Source organism: Oculina patagonica, chromosome 10 (genome assembly GCF_052425735.1).
Source record: "Oculina patagonica isolate OP01 chromosome 10, crgOcupat, whole genome shotgun sequence".
Classification (NCBI taxonomy): domain Eukaryota; kingdom Metazoa; phylum Cnidaria; class Anthozoa; order Scleractinia; family Oculinidae; genus Oculina; species Oculina patagonica.
The window spans coordinates 73249-86604 of record NC_135767.1 but is presented as its reverse complement, the minus strand read 5'-3'; the positions used below and the strand labels follow the sequence as shown (position 1 = coordinate 86604).

The following is a 13356-nucleotide window of genomic DNA, read 5'->3' as shown; positions in this document are numbered from 1 at the left end:
CCCCCTTCGTCCGAAAATTTATCGTAATCGGGGTATTTTGCTCCAGTTTTGTTTGGTCCAATGTTAGTAATCCAGATATAAACGTTACCAAGTCCGTGGTTTGCGCCTGTTGTGAAACGGAAATCGCTTGACGGGTCGACACCGAACTCAGCGCATATTCTTTTGTAAGAAGCCACGTCGTACTTGTTGTCGAACTGGCTAAAAGTGGGGTCGCCTGGCAAGGCGCTTACGCTCTGAATTCCCCCCATCTGAAACAATATTCGCCTTATCGTGAAATAAACGTGAAAAAGGTAAAAATTTCGCACAATCGGTGGCAAGCTGAGAGCTGAGTGCTCTTCATCGAAAATATCTCGACTTATACCGCAGCCTGTTGTCGCGCACCATACCGCAAAGTTAAGTTGCTGTGGCCAATAGGCCATATTTTGGCTAGCAAGCCACCTTTTTGACTCTTTTCCTGATGTATGCTTCAGTTTTGTTTTTTGAAAAATCTCTCTTAATTTCGTTGTGAAATATTGGTCTGGTGTGACGTAGATGTTTATTTGGCTGTTAAATATTTTTTTCAAACTTGGTGCGGCTTCGTGAAATCCAACAGCTGGAATTGGCAAAGATGAGCCTTTTGCGCCGCTTGGTGACAGCTGTTGTGGAAAACCGCCTGAAATTTGATTCACCCCCAGTGCTTTTTTCATCTCTGGGCTCCAATATTTGCTGTCAGAGCCAAAAACATTTATCAAATGGTCTTGCCCTGCCTTGTAATAAATGTCTGCCGTTGCTGTGTGGTTGTACGCGAACTCAACCTGTGCAACAAATTTTGTTCGGTCAGCGTTTGGATATTTTGCAAGAAAAGGTTTCCATGCATTGTCTTTTGCCGCTTTAGAAATTGTAGTTGCTTCTGGGGTTTTCATCCACTTCATAAAACCTCTTGTTTTTGCATCCATGGTCCTCTTTTATATTAAACATTTTTTTTTTTATTTAATATAAAAATGGTTGTGCTGACTGTCACCACAAAAGAAAATCCGAACACTGTTTATTTTGACCAGCCTATTCCAAAACCGAGCTATATCCGGCTTTTAAGTTGTTCTCTTTACAACAGCTGGAATAGTTTGGAAAAGGATGGAATAGTTTTTTATAAACAAGTGAACAAGGAAGAGAAGGCGCGTTATATACGGCAAGGAAACTTCTCACTCGATGACATTGGGAGTATTTTTGAAAAAGGATTTCCAGAGAAAAACATGTTTTCTGTAACAAAAGGCATTGCAGGCCGTTCATTGATAATAAAAGCAAAAGAGCCCAATTTAAAAACTTTTGGACTGAATGAAAGTCTTATTAAGTTCTTTAATTTGCCTGGGTTTGAGAATTACGCAAGTATTGAAAAGGAATTTTTTGAAACAATTGAGGTAAATAATGTTTCAAATCCTAAAAATTACTTCATCAACTGTGACCTTATCGACAAGCAACAAAGCTTGCTAAATGGTAAGCCATCAAGCCTTTTAGCGTTTTTTGACATACGTGGAAAACCGTATGAAAAAGTTTATTACCAAAATACACATTTTAACGTCTTGCGCGACGTTTCTGCTGAAGAAAATGTATCATCTCTGACTCTTTCGATTAGAGATGAGAATGGAAAGCCATTCGATTTTAACGGCTCAAATCTTACATATGAGTTGGAATTGAATTAAATTAAATACAAAATTAACTTTTATGTATACGAGACCATGTCATCTGCTAATGTTCTCCCGAGTGCCCCTGCTTATGGTGATCGCGAAGAAACACAACTTTATCCAAGCCTCCCAACAAATGCCGAGAATTTTCGGCTGACTGAAATAAGTAAAATTGAAAAAGAAATATCCGCTGAAGCTGAGCATTACAGGCTTGTGTTAAAAAAATATAAAAAAGTCCGGAAAGTTATTCACTATTCCGTGGTCTGTCTTGGCGCCGTGACGGCAGCTCTGTCTTCTGGAGCTGTTGCGACTTCACTTACTGGTGTTGGAATTGTTATCGGCGTTCCTGTTGCAGCAGTAGCAGGTATATCTGGCGCAGCTTCCACTGGCCTGTCAGTTATCAACAAAAAGCTTGAACGTAAAGTTAATAAGCACTCAAGAATCCTCGCTCTGGCTGTTGCAAAACATGACTCGATAAACAGCTCTGTCTCACAAGCTCTGAATGATAATCTTGTTTCTGACAAAGAGTTTCAACTGATCTTACGAGAAATGCAGAAATATCGTCAACTTAAAGAGACTTTACGTTCAAGCTTTGCACAAAAACAAAAAAATTCACTCCAGCCAGACATCGGAAAAATTCGGGAAGAAATCAAGAGAGAAGAACGCAAAAGATTGGAAAAAAAACTTCTCGAAAGCGCCACCGACATTTCGAAATAAAATTTCAGTCCAATAAAACATTTTTTCATTTTATAAAAGAATGATTGCCTGCGCTCATCTTGTCGTTTACTTTGTGATTGAATATTTCACCCCAGAGTGGCAAAAAAATATTCGAGTCATCACTAAAGAGGTTGTTGATTGTCTGAACAACATTTGAGGCTGTCGTTCCTTTTTCCACGATCCACGATCCACGATCCTCCTTTTCCAAAAGACCCAAGCCCCCTCGACCTGCACGTCACGCTCTGACTGCGACAAAATAATTTAGCGACCGCCAGCAAAAGATGGGCCGCACGTATTTATTTGTTTTGACCAAAAAAATAGGTGTGAAGCAAGGGGTTATTTCACTTTTATTTATTTTTTTTTCTTGGGAGCCGTGAAACAATATTGTATCTATTAATATAAGCAATCAATAAACATTACAAGTGTGTTAAGTAAAAATAATTTTATTCAGTTGCTAAGTTAAATGTTTCTTGACAACGGCGGACATCTCATGGCCGCGGTAACTAAGGTAAATTGTTCCTTGATAACGGCGGACATCTCATGGCCGCGGTAACAAAGGTAAATTGTTCCTTGACAACGTCAGAATATTTTAAGCTTGTAAACTTGCAAGTTTTTGTCAATTCGGGTTACGCCGTAACCCATTGGCATTCCAATGTGATGACGTTTTTAAGGCCTGTGACTAAGATAATTTTGTCAATTCGGGTTACGCCGTAACCCATTTGGCATGTGATGTTGCCTGTGACTAAGATAATTTTGTCAATTCGGGTTACGCCGTAACCCATTTGGCATGTGATGTTGCCTGTGACTAAGATAATTTTGGTCAAGTTTAGCAAACGCTAAAGTTGTATCATCCCATCGTTAGACATCTACAAATGATTTATGTCGATAAACTGAGTTAAAACTTCTTAATTTTTGATCTAGAAAGGTTTGATAAACGTCTTCAAGCATCCGATATACTTAACCTTGCGATCAAACTTCACGACCAAGCATCTGATTTTTGTCCGTAATTATTGCTTCGGCACGAATAGCTGATATGAAATATTAAAATCGGATCCTCGTTTGTCGTTTCCAAATGATTCATGTCCGTAAGCTGTGTCTTTGCTTCTTTTTCAATGAAGGTTTGATAAACGTCTTTATACATCGGCCATACTTGCTTGTGTAATACAAAAAAGCTTATGTGAATAATATAAAGTTATAATTTTAACTGTGATTGGTCACCAAAGACGTCATTACATCGGGAAATAACCTATTAACTAAAAATAGTAATGACGCCTGGTGAATAAAAATACCGTGATCTTATATTGTTCTTTTATGTGCTAGAAAGTTCTTAGCTCAATATTTCACGGTATATTTACATGTTAGTCAAATTAAATATTGTTGTTGAATAAATCATAGCTCTTACAACACACATACAAAGAGTTTGAGTTGTTTTCCGGCTAAAAATATTCAAAATGAAAAAAAAAAGAATTAGATTACGTCAAGGGGGTTTCTCACGCAATTGGCACAGGGTAAACAATGACTTCCTGTGTTACTCGATAATTTATGCACTCACCGGAGCGTGCAAGTTTTGTTTAGCTTGTCAAAACGTTTGCGACAACACTGCTGTCTAGTTTTTTTAATTTTTCAATCAGCTCGTCTGTTAAAAAGATTGTTATTTGTTTTTCATTTTCTTTAGTTTTTTTGTAGGTTGTAAACGCTTTTCCACGAGATCTTTTCAAGTTTTTCTTTACATTCAAGTTAATTTCTCCAGTTCTCCCTCTTCCCATCTTCGTTTACTCAATAAGAGCATTTGTTCAATTGAAAAATAATTCTGGCGCGCCTGTTCTTTGGGGCTTGGCGGGGGCCACTTGTTTTAGGACAGTCCTCAACAAGTGTTAAAAGGGTGCCTTTGCCTAGATACATGTGCATGGGTTGAAAGGCTGTCATCTAACCCCGACACACTTGCAATATGAGGGTTTTGGACGCAAATCCAAAAAAACAGTGAGGGGCGAGAATGGCGAAGCCGGCAGGCGAGCCAGGCGAAGCCCCGAACGCATTTTTTTGGATTTGCGCCAAAACCCTCATATTGCAAGTGTGTTCATCATAATGCATTGTCACTGGAAACGGAAACATGGGGCATTTGGGCTTTGACTGTTTGCCTTGGCCGAGGAGGTGGGGGATTAATTCATTTTAGCCCTGTGGGGGATTAGTACATTTTAGTCCTTTCCCTTTTCCGAGGGGGGTGGGGATTAGTATATTTTAGTCGGTTGCCTTGCCCGAACAAGTAGCAGCCTGGGCACTATTAAAATACAGCACGTAAGGGGTCTGGGACGAGAGCCTGGTGACAAGTGCTCCGCCATATTGGAAACGTGCTGTCTTCATTACAACGATGGAAGAACGAAAGGTAAAGAGAATCTGCTGAATTTATTTGTTATAAATGCCCATCGGTTGTTTTTATTCTTAGGTATTAAACAAGCGTTGATTATTCTTTTGTTCTAGGCAAAAATATCTTACATATAATTGAAAATTCTTGATTTCTTCGCTCTTGTTTTTGTATGTGTTGTGGTTCAATTTTATATTTGGTTTAAAATTTTTCAAACCAGTTTGATTTTTATTTTTCATTGTCTTATCTTCATTATCATAATCTGAAACAAAGGGAAATAAAAATCAAACTGGTTTGAAAACAATTAAACCATAGATAAATTGAACCACAACATATGCACGATTTCCTTTCATAGTACATTACTTTGCTTCCTGCCAGTTCATTCAAATTTGTTTTGTTTCGCTCCCGTTTCATCTGGAGACTTATCAATATCTTTGCTCTGGCAGTGCTTGTATTGTTTATGTCATTTAATTGCAGTTCTTGCTCTGCACGTGGTTTATTTTTTTTCGTCGTTGTTTTGTCGGTGACCAGACCCAAACCTCCACTCGGTCAAACTTTAAGTCACGTAATGTTTAGAACAAAACAGTAACATGGGGAATTTTCTTATACCTTGGTCTTTTTTTCGATTTTGAAGCGATTTTGAAGCGTTTAAATCAAAGAAATTACTAAAATTCCATTCAATGAAAGGAAAATGCGCTTTAGCGGGCCAGAATTTACATTTATTTAAACACCATTACGTTTGTGTTGTGGAATGTGCTAGCCTGCGTTGCAGACGAACAAAACCCCGGTATAGTGCGTCTGCGAATTAGAGCACAAAAGCTTGTTCCGGCCCCCCCGCGTGTTACCAGGGATTTCTATAATAACCTCTGATTGGCTTTTGAATAGGGCCGTTCTTTCGTGCGTCGTAATTGGTCGAGTGCATCATGAGAAACCATAGTTACGCTTTCGACGAAGACCAGATACAAAACAAACTTGGCGGCGATCACGGCAGATAGGACCAGATCGGTGAGAATTAGCGTTTGAAGCGGTAAAAAAGGAGCCGGTTCGAACTATCTCATTAAAAAAAAAAGAAAACAACGATAACGACAAGAAGCATACACAACTGACAAGCAAAAAGGTCATCGTATAAATGTTGAATAATCTACATTTGTCTTGTAGTGAAAGAATGTCACACAACGAACATCCGTCATCCATGATGAGAAGCAACACACCTTGCAACACAATAAACAGCCGGACCCGGCATTACAAATGCAGAATGCAAGTAGTCGACATCTTCACGAAAAATTTAGGACCACACAGGGTTGGAAACTAAAATTTCGGAGCACTCGCCATCCGGGCGAGTGACCTTCAAATTGCACTCGCCCAGTCTTCTTCCATTAAAAAAAGAAAAATTTAGGCCCCCTCCCCCTACGAATATCTAATCACGTTGATACTCACTGTGCCACTTTGGTGGTCGATCGCAACGCGGACTGCAATCTATTTCTTCAATGAAAAATTGCCAAAGAGACCTTACTTCACAATAAAAACACGAGCACACTTACTTCAAAAGTTAAAACGCAGTTTTAATTGATACGTATTTCCAAATTCTTGTGGTTTGCAAGCGAAATTGTACAGGAAAAGAGGTGAGAAATGGCCATCTTGCTGCGTTTCGCGGCTCGGTGGATGAGTTAGTGAATTTTTGACCAGAGGTATTACTTTGTACAAGTACGTCCGTCGTGTAACATGCCCCAAAATGGAAGCCATTTTTGTCTGTTTACGAACGCGAACACAGCTTTGTTTGAGATTTCAAAATGTTGGTAAGCTATCGGCTTGTGGACAGTGTAGATTATTTTAAAGTTGGAAGTAAAAGTTTCGCTTTTTCTAAATAATATATTCTGGATATGACAATCGTACTCGCCAAACCGGGCGAGTGAGCCGTGATTTGTACTCGCCCGACAGTTTTCACACTCGCCTGGGCGAGCGGGCGAGCGCTAATTTCCAACCCTGACCACAGGGAATATTTCAAAAGCTCAAAAAATATCTTGCAAATATGAATGTTCCAAGACTAACCGCGATAGTAATTACATATGACAAATGTAAAACAGAGGTGTCAAAATATCCGGGAAAAATATACAAACGGAAAGCCGTGCAGATCAATGTCTTATGGCTCTACTCAACTTTAAACACCTCCAAATAATACAACTGACAGCATATCGTGCCCTTTCTAAACAAGTGAAAAGCGAAATAGATTGGATGAGCAATTCCAATACAGAACGGCACAAATATATGACAAGAACGTTTTACTGTATCTGGTATCTGGTATTCATCGAACGCGTAACTATGGATTCACAAGATCCACTCAACCAATTACCGCGCACGAAAGAACGGCCCTATTCAAAAGCCAATCAGAGGTTATTATAGAAATCCCTGGTAACACGCGGGGGGCCGGAACAAGCTTTTGTGCTCTAATTCGCAGACGCACTATACCGGGGTTTTGTTTGTCTGCAACGCAGGCTAGGAATGTGCTAGCATTGCACTTTTTTTCACAAGGCATTGACGATGATCGGCCAGAGTCACGCAATGTTTTAAAAGCTATACATCTGTTACAAAAGGAAACTTAACAAATCCAAGCATGTTAAGTGTGAAATGTTTGCCTTTTAGCGTTATCTACCGTCGCTTGCATCTAAGCGTGAACACGAGCCGCCGAAACATGATCTAATTGGGTTAGCAGACCGTAACGGCAACTTTCACGCTCAAAATGCTCACCCTAAACACTGAGAACAGGCGAAACTTTGCACCAGAAGTGATTCAAGTGAACCTGCAAATGCATATCGACACAGATCAGGATCAATTTGTTGAAGGAAGTCTTGATATCCAATCTTTCCGCCATTTCGACTGTTTCGAAACCGGAATGTGTTGAAGTTTCGGCGCGAAAGTTGCCGTTACGGTCTGCTAAACTTCAAACGTTTGATGACCAATCATGCCACGTTTGATACCCAATTAGATCATGTTTCGGCGGCACGTGTTCACGCTTAGATGCAAGCGACGGTATTTTACAAGCTCTGTCATCAAGAGGATTAATTCAGAAGTCTGAAGAAAATCCACAGAGACAAACATGCCTTGACATGCAAAGTCATTGGTAAATTAATTTCCCGGGGAATTCCCGTTCAGCTCAAACCAGTTCAAGTGTTCTTCTCAAATTTGATTTTATTAATTATTTACTTCAATATTCCATTTTTTGAGCGAGTTATTCAATGTTTAAACAGAAATTCATACTGGATGCTGATTTAATAGATATTTTGGCTTTGTGGATCAGGAGCGTGGGTATTAAATTTGGCCAGCATTAGCATATAAGAAAAATAATTAATTGCAGCTGGAACTAGTCAACCATGAAATGTCACACAGATTGTTGTTTTCTTACCATTTTGTTTGTCAGTCACGCAACACTGTTTGACATAGGTAGAGGGGATAAGGGGGGGGGGTGCATTTTTTGTTCCCTCCACATGGCTCCCCTAAAGTGGACACATGACCAGCACAGTTTTAAGCTCTAAGAGCTCTTGTTATTATTGAAACGTTGCTGACCTATTTGCATTGCTTTTTTAAAAATATTTATAGGTTCTTGTTGAATACCGTTAAAATGAAACATTCTCTTCTATTTCAACAACTTGTACGACAAAAACAGCAGGTTCTTAGAATATAAAATCATTCGTATGCTGTAACTGGATGTATTAACAAAAATGTACCAATATTCTGTGAAAATACCTGTAAGAATGACCTGATATGACATGGTATTACATTTCATTCATTCCTGTCACTTATTTTTCAAGTCACCCTGCATTGTTACACATTTTTTAGTGTGATCCTTTTATATTCTGGCAGGGACTAGTGAATTTACTCAGTCACCTGTGAACAATATTTTTTAAAACACAGGCCCTGTATTTGATTCAATCCAAAATGTTTGATTTCTCTTAGTTATACAGGGCAAAACAAACATAGAAGCATTAAATTAATTATACTTGGTTGATGTCACTTCCTTAGCATGAAATGCTGTAACTGCTTGGCTACATATATGCATTTCAGGTGGGTCATCAAGAAAAGACAATGTTGGTCAAGTACAGGCTACTCTATTAATTAACAATACAGGGCAACTCCAAATTGGACCCAAAGCAAAGGTTGGTGTTTATAGTATTCTACCATGTAGAGATCACATAACTAAGTGGCAAAAAAGTCATAATGATTTGTGTCAAACTAGCAGGGTCAGAGAGGTGGACATTTATTTTAGGGATTTTTATTAAGGAGAAGCTGTCATTATTGATTTTTTTATTTGTAAAGATGTAGTATATTTTTATAAAGTTCGATAATATATATTTCTATTATTATACGTTTACCGTAAATGCATAGTTATACCAAAAGTGCTTCCATTTAGGACAAAATGGGAAGTTGCTGATACATTTGCATCATTTGGTCTGCCTGTGGAGATCTGTGGAGGGGGACAGGGAGCGGGAGCCCGGGAGAAAAGGAGCAGGAAGCGGGAGGAGAGAGGGCGGGAGGCAAGATTCTGAAGGTGGCGAGAACCTGGAGAAAACGAGTGAAATTTCGTAACATTTCATTATATTTCGCAATAGACATGGAACAAACAGGAGAGAACAGCTACGGAAAGGGGCGGGAGGTGGGAGTAAAAGGTACAGGAAGCGGAAGTAAAAGGTACGGGAGGTGGGAGGTTCAGACCCCCCTGTCCCCCCCCCCCCCCCAGATCTCAATGGGTCTGTGTTTTTGATTATAGAATGAAGAAAAAGCTGGTAACAGCAGCACTGTTACTGTGGATTTGGACCCGGAAGAGATTCAAGCAGCCGAGAGTGTCATCTATAAATGAACTGATGTCTTACCTTCATATCAAAGTGCAATGAATCAGGCTTCACTTAAACTCTGCCTTGACGATCCAGACTGCAGACGATTCCATTCCTGATGGATCATCTTCATCTTATGAAGGTGAATTTATGTTTGACTGCTAAACTTAACTCGTCATCTTGTGACCTTTTCTTTTCAATACTTGCTTGTACTGAAGAATGAGTAGTGTTTTGGTTTATCAAAATGGCCTCTAAAAGAAATCATAATGGTAGTTTAGAGTTTAATTTTCGAATCAATTTTGTAGATTCAGACGATGTTCCTGTGGACGGGCAAATAAAGAAGAGAACATGATAGGATGCGATGGTTTACAGTGCAGCATAAAGTGGTTTCATTTCTCATGTGCAGGAATTGATAACAATGTACCTGAGGGAGAATGGCTCTGCATTTCTTGCAGAAAAAATTTAAGGTATTTAAAAAATAAAATTATAGCACAACTTAAGTAAAGCGCGCGTTCTGATTGGTTAATTTAGCATCTACTATTTGCCCATGGGTGCACGCTGACGTATGCCTTCAACCTGAGCGCGTGAGCTGGTCTGGCACAAGAAAGTGCCACTACTTCACAAGTTTTACATGTTTTCTCGATTAAATTCCTGTGAATTTGAAAAGCTTAACATAAGAAAAACCATTTTTCCATTATGCTGAAAGACATTGGGTAAAATGCAAGTTTGAAATAATTCAAAAGTTTGTTTGTTTTTTCTTTTAGGTTTTCGTGATCGTTTACGTGAGCACTATATGCGCAATTGTTTAAATAAGCGCATGCGCTTTTACCTTAAAGAAACTGTAAATCGCCTAAAAGTTGTGCTATAAAACAAATGGTAAACATCACAGCGTGCACTATTGAGTTACAGATGCATTTGGGAGGTTTGCAAAGCACTCAAGAAGCTAGACTCTTACGCTTCTTTCATGCTTAGCAACCTCCCGCATGCATCTATAACTCAATAGTGCATGCTGTGATGTTTACCATCAGTTCTGTTAATTTCAGTGACACTTCTGAAGTCTGTCCTCTTTATGTGGGGCATTAACCTCATTTGGTTTTGCTCTGTGGCTAATGCCTCATGTTTCCCTGGGGTGAGGGGGGGGTTCCAGTGTCAGGTGCATAATGGACACCTTCAGGACCACAATTCGATGTCCGCAATAGAGAAAGCACTTCGTAGTAGCGGGAGTTATTTTCAGTAATTCTTATTCACCAGGACTTCAACTCCTGTCCATAATAACGGGGTGTCCATCATAGCGGGTTGTCCGCATGGCAGAAGTTGACTGTATTTAGATAAACAAACATTTTTTCGATTCTGATTATTTCCTAATCACACAAGCATGAAGTCATGTTGCATACTAATTATATAGCTAGTAGTCAGTCAATACAGCATAAAGAATACACTTTAGGCCAAGAAAAAAAAGTTTCTTGTCTGGCCCCGCCTACTTAATTTTTTGGGGCCGCTTCTCTTTTTTTAATATTTGTTATTAAGAAAGTTGGAACAAACAAAAACCAACAAATAAAAATAATAATCATTATGACAAAATGCATAAAGTGAAAAAAAATCTACCAGCCCTATCCAAATTACACCAAAATATGTAAAACATGGCTTACTGCCTCACCTTTTCTCTTTTTAACCAAAGCACCCTTTGGAATGTCTTTATGTGGGTCAACCCACATTGTTAACTTCTGTCTGTAACTGTAGAAAAGGCTTCAGCGAGCTGTATTTCTCACAATACGGAGAATATCTTGTTTCCGTCAGCATTGTCGCCCATTTGAAAATTCATGTCAGCTGATAAAGTAATTTCCGCTTGACAATTTTGCAGAAAGTGTTGCTTCAGTTCGGATAACAGTAATGCAAAACAAGGTACCTTTCTGACACTATACAACAACAACAACAAACTTTATTTTTTACCCTACATATTTACAAAAGGAAAAAATATATAAAAGGTATAAATAAATAAAAACTATTAAGGGTCTGGCTGCCTGAAATAACTGAAGAGTTGAAGAGGGCAGGCAGCCAGTGTTACAATTATGAAAAATTATACAAATTAAGGTTGGTAAACACACAACAACACAGAACATTACAGTGAGAAAAATAAACCGCCTACCCAAACTGCAAACAGTCTAGCAGGTCAGAAGAGTTAAGATTATATTTACGATAAGCCAACTCACTGTGTTTCTACTAAGCATGAGATATAATATACATGCATCGTCATTTCTTACCTATTATATTCAATTTTCAAAGAGATAAAACACTGAAAAAACGGTTAAAAGACCAATAACAACAACTTACAGCAGAATCGGTAACCTTCTCTTCTCTTCTTGGTAGATTTGGTGTCTAGAGACGAAGGTAGGAAAACAGGACTAGACCTTTGACATTAAGAGGCATGTTTGTTCGATTTTACATTTAGATAATTAGAGCCAACTAGGTCCCACATGGTTTGTTGGCTACGTCTTATCTTCATTCTGAACATCGGTTAATGGATATAGGCATTAATGAACTCGCTATTGACCAGTTGACACAGTGGCTTCACAGCACAATGGTAGAGTGTTTTCTCCAGGATCCCAAAAGTCAGGTGTTTGAAGAATATTGGAGACCAGATTATCCTCAGGAATTCTATACAGGACCTAAATTTCATTCTCATTCAGGTAGTCCCTGTGTCACGGATTTTCAGTGTAGCTAAACTTGCATCCCCTATCCACTTAAACTTACACCCTTTGAGTTTATGGGTACTTAGGCACCTTGAGTAATTTTTTTTTTATTTCGTCCATGTTGCGTGATAATGATCATTGCTCCACGTCTGATTCACTTTCACCTCTAGTACTTTCACTTTGATTCTCTTCTGTGATAGAAAGTTGCCCATTTTCTTCCAAAAAGACCTGGATGGCACTCTATTGGTAGAAAAAGCTTCCACAGACATATTTCAATATTTTGCCATTTCTTTGAGATATCAAATTTGATCATCATCATCATACACTTTATTTGAATCCGGATTGTAAATAGCACTATGGTTCTAGTATCTCCAAACAACATACAATAATCTTAAGCATAAAATAGAAAAACTAACTGAAATAAATAAAAATATATAACAAAGACAAAAACTAATTTATTTTTATCTATAAAAGCAAAAGATTGTCTATTTGTCCTTAAAGGTTTTGACTTTTTGTAATTCGATGTCTGCAATAGAGAAAGCACTTCGTAGTAGCGGGAGTTATTTTCAGTAATTCTTATTCACCAGGACTTCAACTCCTGTCCATAATAACGGGGTGTCCATCATAGCGGGTTGTCCGCATGGCAGGAGTTGACTGTAATTAGATAAACAAACATTTTTTTGATTCTGATTATTTCCTAATCACACAAGCATGTAGTCATGTTGCATACTAATTATATAGCTAGTAGTCAGTCAATACAGCATAAAGAATATACTTTAGGCCAAGAAAAAAAAAGTTTCTTGTCTGGCCCCGCCTACCTTCTCTTTTTTTAATATTTGTTATTAAGAAAGTTGGAACAAACAAAAACCAACAAATAAAAATAATAATCATTATGACAAAATGCATAAAGTGAAAAAAAATCTACCAGCCCTATCCAAATTACACCAAAATATGTAAAACATGGCTTACTGCCTCACCTTTTCTCTTTTTAACCAAAGCACCCTTTGGAATGTCTTTATGTGGGTCAACCCACATTGTTAACTTCTGTCTGTAACTGTAGAAAAGGCTTCAGCGAGCTGTATTTCTCACAATACGGAGAATAT

General features: G+C 38.5%; 1 protein-coding gene across 4 annotated transcripts in view; it reads left to right on the top strand.

Annotated features, from left to right (window-relative positions):
• The window catches only part of LOC144628007 (inhibitor of growth protein 5-like), a 42750-nt gene that overhangs the window by 15687 nt on the left and 13707 nt on the right, over positions 1 to 13356 (top strand). For 2 of the 4 annotated variants that reach the window (XM_078486051.1, XM_078486052.1), the window contains exons 2-4: positions 8797 to 8888; positions 9500 to 9705; positions 9869 to 10030. In XM_078486051.1, coding sequence (XP_078342177.1) covers positions 9912 to 10030 — 119 coding nt within the window. In that variant the 5' untranslated portion in view covers positions 8797 to 8888; positions 9500 to 9705; positions 9869 to 9911. Of the gene's footprint in view, positions 1 to 4700; positions 4759 to 8183; positions 8889 to 9499; positions 9706 to 9868; positions 10031 to 13356 lie in introns of those variants that run through there. The other 2 variants (XM_078486050.1, XM_078486054.1) reach the window with 2 other exon arrangements.